This window comes from Dendrobium catenatum, unplaced genomic scaffold (assembly GCF_001605985.2).
Source record: "Dendrobium catenatum unplaced genomic scaffold, ASM160598v2 fragScaff_scaffold_1220, whole genome shotgun sequence".
In the NCBI taxonomy this organism is placed as follows: domain Eukaryota; kingdom Viridiplantae; phylum Streptophyta; class Magnoliopsida; order Asparagales; family Orchidaceae; genus Dendrobium; species Dendrobium catenatum.
In genome coordinates, this window is record NW_021319682.1 from 9286647 (window position 1) to 9302954 (window position 16308).

The 16308-nt window shown below is 37.1% G+C and overlaps 1 protein-coding gene across 4 annotated transcripts; it reads right to left on the reverse strand.

The window, feature by feature from the left end:
• Window positions 1–623: 623 nt before the first annotated feature.
• Window positions 624–16295, reverse strand: LOC110101290 (putative disease resistance protein RGA1). Of its 4 annotated transcripts, XM_028699221.1 has the most exons (5): window positions 15375–16295; window positions 14982–15295; window positions 12131–14893; window positions 11912–11994; window positions 624–742 (listed from the first exon to the last, which is right to left on the reverse strand). In XM_028699221.1, exons 2-4 carry the CDS (start codon window positions 15246–15248, stop codon window positions 11923–11925), a joined length of 3102 nt encoding a protein of 1033 aa, XP_028555054.1. In that variant the 5' UTR covers window positions 15249–15295; window positions 15375–16295; the 3' UTR covers window positions 624–742; window positions 11912–11922. The 4 variants fall into 4 exon arrangements, with proteins under 4 accessions (XP_028555054.1, XP_020684794.2, XP_028555055.1 ...); XM_020829135.2 differs by having other exon boundaries at window positions 14982–16295; XM_028699222.1 differs by having other exon boundaries at window positions 13781–14893; window positions 14982–16294.
• Between the last annotated feature and the right edge of the window lie 13 nt (window positions 16296–16308).

Genomic DNA, 16308 nt, shown 5'->3' on the forward strand with positions numbered 1-16308 from the left:
GGCCGGAAGGGCCATAGTTAGCGGGCGACGGAGATTGAAATGTCTGTAGTCGGTGGGCGACGTAGGTCAGAAGGACCTTAGTCAGTGGGCGACGGAGGTTATAAAGACCGTTGTGTGGCGACGGAGGTCGGAAGGACTGTAGTCGGTGGGAGACGTAGTCGGAAGGACCGTAGTCGACGGGCAACGAAGGTCATAAAGATTGTTGTCTGACGATGGATGGTAGAAGTTCAACAATAGACATAAGTCCAATGTTAGATAGAAGTGAGAGTGCAGACCATGGGGTTAGCTCGAGTGCAGGCCGCGGAGGTGAGGCAGGAAAGCATGGGTGCAAGGCTGCGAGCGTAAGTGTGAAGCTGCGAGCGCAGGTGTGAGACTGCGAGTGAGAGCATTAGCTAGGCAAGCGTGTGCGGGACCGCTAGTACGGGACTACGAGCGTGGGGGCAAGGGAAGGGAAAGTGAGACACAGTGGTGAGCGTAGGGCGAGGTTTCGATGTGGTGCGGGATGGGGACCTAGTTCAGTTTTGGGTTGTTTTTGGGTTTTTGGGTTGAGCCAAACCTGGCCCGAATTTGATAACCAATATGATAAAAGTTAACTTTATAATAAATCATGATCTATATGAAGTACATTTAGCATCTTCTCCGTCTTCATTTCTACTCTTCTGGAGCTTTCTCCTCGTTCCTTCAACCTCATGGATCTAAGGAACCCTTGTTGTGACCTCACCAATTCATCTGAGCTACCCAACTGTATAAGAAAATATGTATAAGCTGTCCTATTCATTCAATACATATTGCAAAAATACTCAACATGAAAAAAAAAATGGACAATACAAGGAGCATCGATAAAAGAAGAGAGATGTGACCTCTTTTAAAAAAAACACTAGAATCAGTAAATTATTACAAGAAAAAAAACTAGTTGGCCGTAGATAAGTCTTTACTAAAAAGGAATGAAGAACTTAAAAGGAAAGATTATTCAAAGAATTTGAAGTCAATGAATTACGAAGCTATATTTTTATTAGATTTAAAAGAGAATTTGACTCTTGATATGACACAATAGAGAAAAATGATTTATATAGCCGACCCCATATAGTAGGATAAAAGCTTGGTTTTGTTTTTGTAGTATTTCATTTGCATTGAGGTTGCATGCTATGGGTATAAAATCTTTATATTACAAAAAATTTCATAAAGAGTTTGTTGAAAGAATAAATGTAAGTTGAGATGCAAGTCCGTTGTTTGCCCAATGACCAATCATAAATTTCGAGTTGCTTTAGAAGATACAACCACTGATAAAAACTTCCTATCAATGGAGAAATTAAAACGTGTGGAGTCCGGATACACTAGACTCCAATAAAAATGCGACATGTGTCCCTATACATAGGGTGTACAACTATACACACTATTCATAAATTACACAATTATGTACACAGTGTGTACAAACTTATATACATAATATACATACTATGTACAAAGACACATGACACGCTTTTATTGGAGTCCGGACGTAACTCTACATCTGGACTCTGCACGTAATAATTTCTACTACAATAACCCGTGGAAAAATTTGTCCTACTTATCACATGCTAGACTTGATACTACCTTTGTTGTTAGTATTGTGTTAATTTATTAGCAATCCTAAAGAATCGTTTTCTTAGGGCAATAAATAAAGTTCTATAGTATTTGAAGGGAATCATGGGCGAAGGAATTTTATTAAAACAGGCAAGTATTTGTCTCTTAAAGTATAGAAATATGTAGATTGTGTGGGTTCTGTGCATCTGTATTGCATTGCTAAGGCCCTCTTTATTGCGTTGGCTGAAACTGTTATTGTTGATACTAATATTTCACGTGCTGTCACAGAAGGGATCAGATCTTAACTTAAGCAAAGTGATGAGCAAGCAAGTTGCACAAGTCTTCTAGCTTCGTCTTTTTTCCCACACGTCCTTGTTATTTCTGAATACAACTTCTATAAACATAAAAAAAGCAGAATAAATTGTTAAGTTCTCCATGACCAGTCGACCCCGAAGCCCCCTTGTTGAAATCTTCGATCGGAAGAGTCGAAGAGTCGGGTCGAGCGCCACTTCCATCAGCAGTTCGAATCATACGGCCAATCCCTTGCCTGCAACATCATTTCCAATGACTGGCGTCCGCCTCCATAGTGTCAGAGTTGGTTTTAGATCACACGTTTGCATACGGGTTTGTGGGTCATGTCAGGTCAACCTAGTGACCAGCACTGGTCAGGTCCGGGTTAGAATTCATGACCTGTTTGCATAATCGGGTTAGGTTAGGGTCAACCTGTTTTGACTCGGGTCAATTCGGGTTGGACCGGAATCTATCCTGTTTAACCATTTTGACACCTCATAAGAACCATTATATCATTATTTGGTTTATCAAGGTGTATGGGGAGAGCTATAGTAGTGGATTGAGCTGGCTAAATTTATAACCAAAAGGTTACAATATTCAATTAAATCCACTTATTGTAACGTATGAAGGCCTGAAAATTGACTTCAGGAATGTATACAGGAGAGTAGAGATGGGATGATAAGATTGACCTATATGATGAATGTGAAAGATTGCTTGATCAAAAGAGAAATGGCAAATTAAAATTAAAAGTAAAATTGATCATTTATGTTTTAGCTCCTATGAGTTTTACTGGTAAAATGGTTATGAAATTGTATTTTCCCACCACTGCCAGTCAAAGCAGTTCAGTGGACTTGGGTATGTTATGATTTATTAGCATTAAATCAGGCCCCTAATATTAGTTTTTAGTATTTTCTATAATCTTCTAGGGGAATTGGTAAGTATAAACACACATTGAGCCAGCTCAAGCTTAAATTAATTATTATATTCTCATGTATGTGAGGTGGCACCGTGTAATTGATTGATTGTAAACGGTCCACTCTCTCCTTCTCTATTTTAGCAATATGTCTGTAACATAGAGTATCAAGAAATACAACTCTACTCATTTTCCTTTATCTGTCTTAATCTCCTTTCTCTGTTCTTCTTGTTTCTGCCAAGAACCGCTGATTTTCACATGGTAACAAGAGCGGGTTAAAGCAAGACGATCTTGCGGTGCATTTTTTCCTCGATGTCCACTTCCTCCAACACATCTCGTACTTGCGAACATACCGATCCGATCATCGCCGAAGCTCCGTCCATCCCATCGAATATGAAATTTGTTGTATCCAATCTCAAGCACATCGTTCCAACTCAACTCTCCACTGATAACTATGCTCTATGGAGATCCCAAATCCTCATGATCCTCCGAGCAAATGGGTTTGAGCAGTTTCTCGACTCCAATCTTCCTTCTCCGCCCCGTTTCTGGACTCAATTTGATGGTTCTCAAAACACCAACCACATCTATGCGCAATGGCTGTTAACAGACCAAAATCTTTCTGTAGCAATTTGCTCCACCATCTCACCAATGGTTCTTCCTTACATTATCAACTTGGACTGCACATCATTCCATTTGTTCTACACTTGAAACATGTTTTCAATCCGCAAACCATTCTAAAGTTATACAACTAAAGAACGAACTTCACAATGTAAGTTCTCAAAACGTCTACCATGACATAATACTTAACCAAAATCAAGTTCATAGTAGATAAGATTTCGGATGCTGGCTGCATAGTGGACATTGAAGATATCATTCTTTGCACTCTTAACAGCCTTCCTAGCACCTATCAATCTTTCAAAATCGCGATTCGAACAATGCAAAATCCTATCACTCTTGAAAATCTTTATTCCTTACTTATCAGTGAAGAGATTCATATCACCTCCGACAATGCTCGTCTTCCGACTCCTAGCAACTCAAACACTGCTCTATTCACATACCACAGTCGTGGATGTCGCAACAGGGGAAGATCTTCTCAATCTTTCCAATATAGCAATCGTTCCAATGCTCCACCCATTATCTTCCATATTTGTAATAAGAAGGGACACTCAGCCTCCATTTGCTGGAATAGGCTTAATACTCAATATGTTCCTCAACCTGTTCAACATCGCCCCACGCTATGGTTGCTAGCTTTGACAACTCCAGCTCCAACTGGTTTCTTGACTTGAGCGCATCTTCACACCTAACTAACTCTCTTGAAAATCTTTCCATTGCTACCCCCTACACAGGCTCTGACAGCATCACCATCGGCGACAGCCGATCTGTTAACATAGCTAATTCGGGGACTTGTTTGCTTCCTATACCTTCTCGTATGGTTAATCCATCTCAGATTCTTCGTTCTCCCTATTTAAATTACAATCTACTTTCCATTTCTAAATTAACTCAAGATAATAATATCTCTATTATCTTTGACTCTTCTGGCTTTACACTTAAGGATTCGAAGACTCAACAAATCCTGCTTCACCGCGCCTGTAAGAATGGTCTTTACCCTGTCAACATCTGCCTATCTCCCTAAAAAACTCAGGCGTTCTCAGCTTCACGTACTTCGGCTCATGCTTGGCATACTCGATTGGGACTCCCACACAAAAGAATGCTTCATTTACTTAGCTTCCAGATATCCTCAGCTTCATATTACTTCAAATACCTATAGTTGTCACTATTGTAATAAATTGTAAAGACATAAAATGCCCTTTGATAATTCTGTACTTCGGAAACATTCTATTCTCGAATTAATTCACTCTGATGTTTGGGGCCCGATTCCTATTGTGTCCTGTACTGGTTTCTTATATTATGTCATTTTTGTTGATGAATTCTCTCGATTTACATGAATTTTTCCTTTACGAAATAAGTCTGAAGTTACTTCGACTTTCATTCAATTTAAAACTCAAATTGAGAACTACACGGGAACAAAAATTAAATCTATTCATATTGACGGTGGCACCGAGTATTTAAATTCCTCGCTCTGTAGCAAATCTCATCAAATATTTTGCTCATACACACCGGAACAAAATGGCGCCACTGAGCGAAAACACCGCCATATTATAGAAACCACTAGATCTCTGCTAGATATTGCCTCGGTTCCTTATAAATATTGGCCAGATGCAGTCCTAACATCCATTTATCTTATTAACAGGCTCCCGTCATCCTCTACTAATCACATCTCTCCCATTGAGATTCTTCATCAACAACAACCTAACTACACTCAATTAAGAACCTTTGGATGTCAATGCTTTCCTCCTCCTCCCTCGCATACCCACCACAAATTCCAACCAAAGGCTACATCGTGTGTGTTCCTCAGATATTCGGATGTGCACAAAGGAAACAAATGTTTGAACCTGGAATCCCACAAAATTACCATGTCACATCACGTTAGCTTTGATGAAATTTCTTTTCGTTTGCCCAAATTCCTGCTTCTTCAGCTAAGCAGCAGACTATACACTCCAATCCATTTCTTCTAACTCCTACCACTATTCTGATACCTTGAAAATCATCCAGAGAAACCTCCGTCTCCAATGCTATCACTAATCATGTTCCTACTCGGTCTAATGCACTTCCATCCGAACCCACTATTGCTTCCACTATCTCTCATCCTACTCAACCTCTATATGTTCCTGCTCACTCGATGGTTACTAGAAGCAGAATCGAATCCCTCAAACCTTGTATTCAGCTAGATTCTATACACAGTCAAGAATCTTCCAATCCCTTGCCTGATCCCACTACCTATATGGAAGTCGTCAAACATTTTGAATGGCGTCAAGCTATGGCGTCCGAATTCTTCGCCTTGTGACAACAAGGAACTTGGAGTCTTGTTCCTCCACCTTCTAACTCCACTGTGCTCGGATGTAAATGGACATATCGAACTAAGTATCACATTGATTGTTCAGTGGCCAAATACGAAGTGAGACTGGTTGCTCTTGGCAACCATCAGGAGTATGGCTTAGACTAAACCGAAACCTTTAGCCTGGTCGCAAAGCTTCCAATGATTCGTATTCTCCTCACTATCGCTTTATTTCACAATTGGACCGTTCATCAACTTGACGTCGCAAACGCTTTTCTCCATGGACCTCTCTCTGAAACCGTTCATATGTCGCAACCCAAAGGCTTCAAAGACTCTACTAATCCGAACTATGTGTGTCGACTACACAAAGCTATTTATGGTCTTCGACAAGCCCCTCGTCAATGGTACAACACTTCCACTACCTTCCTTATCTCCATCGGCTTCAGTCATAGCACCTATGATACTTCTCTCCTTACTTTGTGGAAAAATTCGGTTCAAATATTTATTCTCATCTATGTCGATGATATTCTCATTACCGGCAATAATCTCCAAACCTACATGTACTAAACTTTCATCTATTATTCCGTCCGATCCTGCGTTATATTGGAAACTCACCGCCTCGTTTCAATATTTGACACTAACTCGACCTGATATTTCTTATAGTGTAAACTTGATGTTTCAACATATGCACAACCCTCTTCCAGAACACAACTATTTGCATAAAAGGCTACTGCGATATGTCAATTTATTCAGACTTCGAATACGTTAGTTCAAATGAAAATAAATTAAGCACTCAAAATTGTGGTTAAAAACTTAATGAAACTATTTGATGGACGAAATAATATTTTAAAATAAAATGCATGATAATATATATTTCATGAGCTCATGATCGCTCAATTTTAATTTTATTAAACCATTGAGAGGTTTGAAGAAAATATTATGATCCAAGTGATAAATTCGGGTATGGATTTGCAAGGGATTTTTATATTGCCCCAAGTAAAAAAAGCTTTATAACAAGTGTGAAGATTGATTTAAGGAGAGGGAGACAGATGGATCAATATTCCAACTTATTTCCTCTTATTTGGGGCCAACTCAAATTGCTCAATCAAAGGAGATAACTTTCCAATCAAATTTTGGCCCTTATTTATTTACCTGCTAACCATATTAATTAGATTAAAATGCAATTGTTTACTTTAACCACTTCTAGCTCCAATTTACGAGATCAACATGGTGGGGAGATGGTTAGATGCATAATTATATAAGGCATAATTCCACTTGTTGATAGATTTTCTCTCATGCTAACTCTTTAAGAATATGTGGCTCCTTTCGTTTGCTCTGCTAGGGTTTCCGCCGCCTCTCTGCTGCGATGAGGTTTGACGTTTTGAAGGTTGTTCTCCTCCTTAGATCACCAGGTATTTTAGTAATTGTGTTTTTTACTCATGGCATCCGCTCGCCTTCGTGATCCCGGATTTCTAAGTGGGGCTGCTGCGTCTCTTTCGTTTAAGGATGCTTTATCTGGTATTTCTTCTTCCTTTCCTGAGTTAAGCGTTTCTTCTCATCGTGGTTTGCCAGCTTTGTTGATTTCTAAGGAAGAGGTTCGGTTGCTTGCTGCACCCTTTGAATTTTCTTTGGTTGGCCGATTTCTGGTTAGGCGACCTTCTGTCGATGCCATTCGTAACTTCTGCTTTAATTTAAAGCTGTTAGGGGCATTTTCGGTCATTGTTCTTAATCACAGGAATGTTTTGATTAAACTAGTGAACGACTTTGATTATTGCCGTATTTTTTTACATAGATCTTATTTTGTTCAAAATTATTATATGAAAGTGGTGAAATGGTCTCCCAATTTGGATGTTGAGGTGGATTCTCCTATTGTGCCTATCTGGGTGTCATTCCCCCTTCTTAGGCCTCATCTCTTTTCTCCTAGGATCCTTTTCAGTCTAGGTTCTCTATTTGGTCGCCCTCTCAAGTCGGATATGACGACTGCGTCGGGTTTCCGTCCGTCCATGGCTCGTATTCTGGTTGAATTGGATGTTACAAAGAAATATCCTGATAAAATTTGGGTTGGTTCTGTGTAAACGGGTTATGTTTAAACTATTACATTTGATGATATTCCTCTTTTCTGCATGCATTGTCATTCCTTAGGTCATTCTAAGGATTTCTGCCCTATTTTACACCCTACTGCTAAACTTGTGGTTGCCCCGTGTGGGAAGTTGAATGTGCCTGTTGATATCTCTAAGGAGGATAATGTTGTGTTGGATGTTGTTGCTACTGTGTTGTCTCAAAATTCCTTACCATTTGTTCCCCCTGTTTTGGATTTGGGCCCTTTCGTGCCTAATAGTTCTGCGGTTTTGCCTCCTCTGGCTTCAGGTTCTATGCAGGTTAATGAGATTTTGTTGCCTGTTGAGTTGGTTGCTCCATCTTCTAGTGTGGTGGTCCTTGTTGTACATGATGAGTTTTTGACTGAGCCTCCTAATACTCCAGCTATTTTGCCTCTGGCTGTGGATAATTGTTCGAATGTTGGGGTTGTTTCGCACCCCTTTATTACTTCTGCTGGTGTTAATGTTACCAATGATGTGGATATTTACATTGTTGTGGCTATGGTTGATGTTTCGGCAACTCCTTCACCTGGTGTCGAAGCATCGTGTTTACCTATTGTGACTGTGGGTAATATTGCTGAGTGTGTGCGAGTGGTTAATTTGAATGAAAATTCGGAGTGCTCTAACATTTTAGTAGATGTTTCTGTTAATTTGGTCGATACGCATACTATGATCAATCGTTTGGGAGCTAATTCTGGATTTGATATCAGGAATCATATGGATTGGCTGAATGGATCGTCTCAATTTGAATATGAATCCAATTTTTCGGATTTTGGTTTGCCTTCTACGGATATTTGCGGTGGATCTGATCCTGGAAACGACTTTACTTTGGTTCGTGATAGGCCTGTTTTCTCAGTTGCCTCCCGTGAGAGATTTTGTGGGAGGGGATGGAGGAGAAGATAAATTTTCTGTTTGCTGTATTTCTCACTTTGTTTTGGTGGGTTGATTTTTTTTTGGAAAATTGGTTGATTTGGTGGTTCGCTGGTTTATAGGGCAATGATGTGGCTGGGGCTCGTATCCCTATTATCTTGCTGGTGGCAACCATTGGTGAATTTTCAATAATTTGATGCATAAACACATTAATTTTATGATAAATTTAAAATTTAAGGCATTGCTTTTACGAATAGGTTTAAAAATTGAAGTTAACATTATCATTCAGTTTAAATTATGAGTTTGATTGTAGTTATTAAGCAAACAAATATTCTGAGAGCTTACTGTATAGATATTTCATTAACGGAGAGTTTGGATCATCCTTAGCAGGATCGTCTTAAAAAATATTGAATAGCCAATATAAAATATTAATAACCATAATCCAAGTAATTGAATCGAAGCTTGAATTCAAATAAAATTACATTAACATGTCAATCCAAATTAAAAAAAAAATAAAAAATCAAACTAAATGTAAAGAATATCAAATTAAATAAACAAAAATTAAATTGATCCAGTCATATTAAAATCACCAACCATAATAGAATAATAAATTACACAAGTATCAGAAAAATCACTAAAAATATTAGAAATTTTTTAAAAAAAATCTTAAATAAATTTTTATAAAACTTATAAAATCTTAATGAACAATTAAATAAATAAATAATTCAATTAGCATCTCTTTTTCACTGCAAAATGAAACAAATTTCTTAATTGATCAAAAAATTTGAAAATTAATTAAAATTTCAAGAAAAGATAGAAAAATATGAAATGAATTCCTTTGAATTCATAAAATTATTAAGAATAATAGTTTATCTCAAGCGAGGCAATTTTAAGTCAAAAATAAAATCCCCCTATATAGGCTTCTAAAGGGACCAAATAAAAATAATGCAAAATATTGAAATTTCATTGTCGACTACAACTAATCCGACCGTCGTTGATCTACTATTATCCTTTGACCTCGGATGCTTGACCTTGACCCTTCACTACTCTCCCAATTGTGGAGTACATCCCCCTTCTAACCTTCGTAGCCCAACAACTATAGTCGTCCAAACCCTCAATCACCTGAATACGATACTTCTGACCTTCATTAATGATTGAGTATTATTCTTTAATCTTTGTCGCACAACTACATTCCTTCTAACATATATCACCCATCGATTACCATACTTCTAACAACTATTGACCCACTACAATCCTTCGACCTCAATTGCTTGACCACGGTTCTTTAAATCTTCATCACCTATCTACTACAATCCTTCTAACATTTGTCACCTGCGACCTATTATAATTTGACCTTAATCGCTAGACTAAATTCTTTCCAACCTCCGTCACCCACCGACACTTTGGTCTTTTTCACCTCCGTCCTATGATTTGAGCTAATTTTTGGTTTTGTGTCAAGAATCTAAGTCATTATCCTTGAAGTTAAAGTAGTGAGTAGATATAAGTGATGGCAAGAAGGACATGATGATAGTTGAGGAGAGATCAAACTAAGATATTCTTGAAGTGATTAAGACTACAGTTGTTATGATCGCTATAATTCTAATAACCAAAATCAAGTGGATTAGAGATGATTTAGAAAAGAATAAATAATATGAGTTTTTTGTTGATGGCAAAAGGGGAAGTTAATAAAAGTCATTATTTATACCCCCAATAATTTAGATAATGGCAACCAACTCAAAACTAAGACCATATATAACTTCATTTCTGTTCAAACTTAGCTAAGTGAATACAAAGTTTCACTTCCAAACAACTAATGTTGAAGCATGACTTTTAAGATCACTATCGATGTCAAAATTGACTCCTAATGTCACCGCCAAAATCAAAGCCTATCATCAACACCAACACGATGGCTACCATCATCACCAATGCCAACTCTCATCATTGCTAATAAGGTCGATGCCCTGATGAAGCTAAACAATGTTAATGCCGCCCTCCCCTTAACACCAACTTTATTGACTAAAAACTCCACAAATGCCAATGACATTAATAAGACCTACGATTTATATTGCCAATAAGATTATATCGAGTGGCTTATACTAAATAACCATTAGTGAATGTTGCTTTTGGTCCTTTGGATGATAAAACCAAACATACAACTAGTAACTGCTCGGTAAGCTGAGGTAATAGAAGTAGCAAAGTGCCTTCTTCAATTCCATTATTAAACGCAGTAACAAAGTGGCTAAAATCACATGAAAAGAAGACCTTTTAACAAAGAAAGAATGAAAACAACAAAAATGACTTATTAATTTAGATAGAAAACATGAAATCAAAGAAGAAGTCTACTTCGGTAAATTCAACACAGTGAAGAAGAAATTTTAGAGCATGAATAATATTCTAATTAATTTGCCCATACTCAATATATTACAACATATTATTACACCGCTATCTAAAGAGGGATTCTAATCCACCGCTGCTTGTTCGGGTGGTGAAGAGCCGGCTGGGCAAAGCTTAGGTCCCTAATTCTAATCCTTTAGCAAGTAGAGAAAGCCTTAAGTGTTGGCACGTATAAATTGGTGTGAGTTGCATGCTAGGTCGACCGGGGTTTTTACTGGCTTAAGGATAGTGCTTCCTCGTCACAAAAAAAAGTACCCACCGTTGCTTGTCCGGGTGGTGAAGAGCCGGCTGGGCAAAGCCTAGGTCCCTGGTTCGAATCCCTTGGCAAGCGGTGAAAGCCTTAAGTGTTGGCCCGTGTAAATTGGTGTGGGTTGCATGCTAAGTTGACCAGGGTTTTCACTGGCCTAAGGACAGTGCTTACTCGTCACAAAAAAAAAATGAGGAATTCTAGTTTGACAAAGCACCATAGAAATTTGATCAAATAAAAAAAAATCCTCTTATACCGAAGAAAAATATGATCAAAATTGTAGATAGAAGAGAAACCTATAGATCGTGCATAAAAAAAATGGTGTATAAGTATTAATTTATCACATGGGTTTAGGAAAATGATATTTTTAGTACCAAATAGGTTTTATGACCTCATAAATCTATTTTAAGACACTAATTAAAAATACCATAATATTATTGAAGCAAAACAATTTTTTTTTTTTTGTGGTGATCGACCAATGATTGAACCCTAAACCATCACCACAAATGTTAACACCCACAGTAGATATATTTTGCCTTTTGACACAGCACCTTAGAAAATTGATCAAAACAAATTGAATAATTATTTTACAACGATTTAATTTTAAAATGCTTATTTTAGGAAGGAGGGAATGTACAAACCAGTTGTAGTGTTATGGATCCCATTCCAATTGCTCTTCAAAGGCCACATGTGCTACTAAATCCAAAAGGCGACCATGCTGATCCTGCAAACAAAATGAGCCTAAAGATCTTCAGAAAATATATAAGAAATGATCTGAGATAGAGATGAAGATAGAGAGAGTGTGAGAAAGTTTAATTAATGGAACTATATTTTGAGTTGGAATGATACATTGCACGTACCTTATCTCCATAGGTGAAACCATGCCATTGGCACCACTCTTCCATCATTGGACAGTTAATTACATATGCCATATCTTTTTTACATGAAAGACTTGTATGAGAATGGTGGTTGCATTCATCTTGATGATGGTGGAGCAGGTAGCAATGACATAATTTTAAATTTTTAAGAGTACCAAGAAGATTATTCAAGCCTTTCACTGATTTGAGAAGACGACAATTAGTTATTATCACTTTCTGAAGTCCTAAAAGAGGTCCGAAGCTATCATGAAGAGCCATATATTCAAGTTCGTCGCAGGATTGCACCTCAAATTCCACAAGATTTGATGGGAGGGTTGATATTAGCTCAAGATTTTGGCAGTGAAATATACGTAAATGTTTAAGGCTTGAGAAATATCCATTCTTCTCAGTTGGCCACTCTTTCCATTCATGCATACCTTTATTTTTCAAATATTCAAAGGAATGAAAGTCCACATGTACATCCGTAGAATAATTCTCATGACCATTAGAAGGGACATTATGATACCAAAAATCTTGCCCCATTCTCCATATCCCCTCAATATTGGTTATTTCAAGTGATCTAAGAGATGGTAAACCGGATAGAGGGAAGAACCTCCATTCTTCGTTGTTATTGAAATCTATCAATCTTACTTTCGCCAAATTGGAAAAGTGAGGATTTCCAAACCAAGTTGGGAAGTTGTTACCACTATAGCCATGTATGGTCAACTCTTCAAGGTTGGTGTGGGGTTGGAGGTTATCAAGAATAGCTTTTTCTCGCTTGTTGCATTCATCATCTACCTTATTATTTCTCCAGGATAGTGTTAAGCTCTTGATGTGAGGCTTGCTATGCAAATTTGCACTCTTCGCATCTTCAGGACTAACCACATTCTGAAGCCCATAAATATTTAGACTTCCTCGCACATTTATCAAAGGTTTCAGCCATCCAATGCAAGAATGTTGGCCATCTCTTCTTGAGTAATAGTGAGGTAGATTCAAATGACTTTTTAAGTTCTCCATATCATAAGAAATGACATCCTTATGAAAGAAATCAATAATCAAAGTTAAGAGATTTTGAAGTTGGCCGATTGATTTTGGTAACATTTCTATATCATGACAATGTATCACCAGGTGACGTAGGTTGATGAGTTTTTCAATTGCACTAGGTAGCATATTTAAATAAAATGATCCGAGTTGTAGTGTTTGCAACTTATAAAGACTGCATAATGAGTACTCTGCTAGTTGGATTGTTCGTGCATGAATAAAGAGGTAACGAAGCTGCCTCAAGTTACCTATCAAATCTGTAAATTGAATATTGCATTCAAATTCAGGTGCATCAAATACCAAAACACGCAAGCATCCCAAACTAGATAATGACTCCTTAATAAATGTACATGGATAAAGCTTGATGGAAGAAGAATAAGGAAATGGTCCAACATTATAAAATGTTCTTATAGCCCCAAACAAAAGAGCACGATCTACCATAACATGCTGTATAAAAATATGCTTTGCTTTTTCATTGATGTTCTTCATTTCATCAAAATTTAACAAAGAACATGTCTCATTTCTAGTTATAGATCTTGCTAAATCATGCACCATATCATGCAAAGTGAACAACTTATCATATTTTGTGCATTGAAAGAAAGATCTTCTCACCAAGTCTTCAAAGAATTCAAATGCAATATCTTCCAATAATCTTTTTGTTCCCATAAGTTGAATGTAACCTTGCGCTATCCACATTCTTGTCAATTCTACTTGTGTAAAATAGTGACCCTTTGGGAACAAAGATGCATAAAGAAAGCATGGTTTAAGATACGTTGGTAAGTGATTGTAGCTTATCCTTAGCGCTGGTAAAATAAGATCTTTGGCCCTCTCCAACTCCCACAGATTATTGCATAACACATCCATCCACACCTGCTCCCTAACTTCGTATCGTAGAAATCCTCCAATCACTTTTAAAGCCAAAGGCAATCTACCACATTTCTTAGTAATTCCTCTCCCAATTTGTTCAAAATTTTGTTGTTGATCAAGTTCCCAACCACAAAAAGCATATCTTTGGAACAATAACCATGATTTCTCTTCATCCAAGCATCCAAGCTCAAATGGAGGAACTGTTTGCATGATACAAGCAACTGACATGGAACGAGTGGTTACGATAATCTTTCCAATTTCATTACCAGAAAAGGGGGCTTGTAAGGCTTCCCACATATGTGGTTTCTCATTCCAGATGTCATCAAGAATAAGTAGAAATCTTTTCTCCGATAGAGCCTCCTTGAGAATGCATTGAAGATCATTCAAGTTGTTATTATCATTGTATCTTGACGAACCCACAATAGATGTTATAATTTCTTTTGTTATTCTCAGAACATCAAATTCTTCGGAGACATAGACCCATATCTTTGGGCTGAAATGTTGGCATACCGTGGGATCATTGTATATAAGTTGAGCCAGTGTCGTCTTTCCAACACCCCCCATGCCAACAATGGGAATTATGGAGTTCTCCCTGTCAGAATGAGACATTAATAATTCAATTATCTTTCTCTTTTCATCTTCCCTTCCAAAAACATTAGAGTCATCCACAAGAGCACTACTCGATGGCCTCTTCAGAACATCATCTAAGCAGGGTCTCCTGGGTGCATCCTCCGTTGTAAGAGCAAGTGCTTTTCTATCATTTGCAATCTCATCAAATTTCTTTATGATGTCAATGATCCTCATGGCCATATCGCAAGAAATGGGAATTTTTATTGAATTGTTGGAAGATAGGGATGGCTGATCATAGTTGCAATGCATGATCAATACGAACCACTTAGTTTCTAATAATTTGAATTTTGGTAGAATTTTGAACAAAAAGACATACCTGGTAGCCATAAATATCATCATTATCATCTTCTTGTTTCATCTTTAGAGAAGTCTTTGTTTCTACTGTTGTTGTCATTTCTTCCACTTGTGTTTCGATTACTTGATAATCATATTGATCTAAGATGTCTTCGACATCATAAGAAACTTCTCTAAGCTCGTAGAGCCAGTGCTGGATTTGCTTGTCACAGACCTCTCTCTCTTCTGCGTCATGAAGCAATGCCTGAATTCTTTGCAGCATCCTTGATAATCGGCTCAAATCCATCATTAATCTTTCATGGATTGAATTTACTTCAGCAATTGTTGCATCTTTTCCTAGTATGGATGAGGAGGATGAGACCAGTGAAAAAGAAGGAAGCATAAAATGAGATAATCTTTTCAACGAAGATAATACATTGGAGATGATTGAAGAATTGGTTCCTGCCATTTCCAAACCTTTGCTCAGGAATCGATGAAGCTTCAATGTGTGTTGAAGATAATTCAAAGAAGTGGAAATAATATGAGTTCTGAGTGGTTAGCATGAGCCAAGTCAATTCAGAGGTCTTTCGTTAGACCTCCAATAATGTAGAAAATTAAGCAATTTAAAAGTTGTATAATATTATAAAACAAAAAAGTTACTTCAACTTGCGCATATTGCACAGAACATCCAAAGTTTAGTGGTAGGAAAATGAAATCTTGCTTTGAAATTTTCACCAATAGAACCAATTGGCATCCAATAACTTTAATGGTTAGTGGCGAACAATAAAAGAGAGAGCACAATACATGGCTATAGTTTCTTCCACCCACATGTATTAGTGATACAACTTGTACATAGACAATTATAGAGCATGTTGCGTGGAACATGCAGATGAATGTAATTTGTAGAAAGTAGTGTGACGGAATCTTTGCTTTTATACTTTTAGTGTGTCGTGAAAACATTTTGTACCTTGGTCGAATCATCTTCATCACAAACAAGCTTTGAATAGGCTTCAATGAATGCTCAATGCATCTTTTGATCAAGCACATAATAAGTTTTAAATAAACGTCAAGGCTGGTGCTAGCTAAGCAAATATTATGCATTTAAAAAGATATTTATGAAATATATTTTTGAATAAAAGAGAAGAAATGACCTAATTTAATTCAATTGAGATAGACTTTTATAGTTTTAATTTAAATAATTTAGTGGCCGGCTTTAATGAAAATAAATGTAATACTATACATATACAATTTTAAAATAATAATAATAATAATAATGTATATGCTGAATACATATCACCATTAATAGTATTTGAAAGTTATTAAAAACAAAATAAAATTTATATTAAAAAAGTCAAATAGATAAAAAGTCT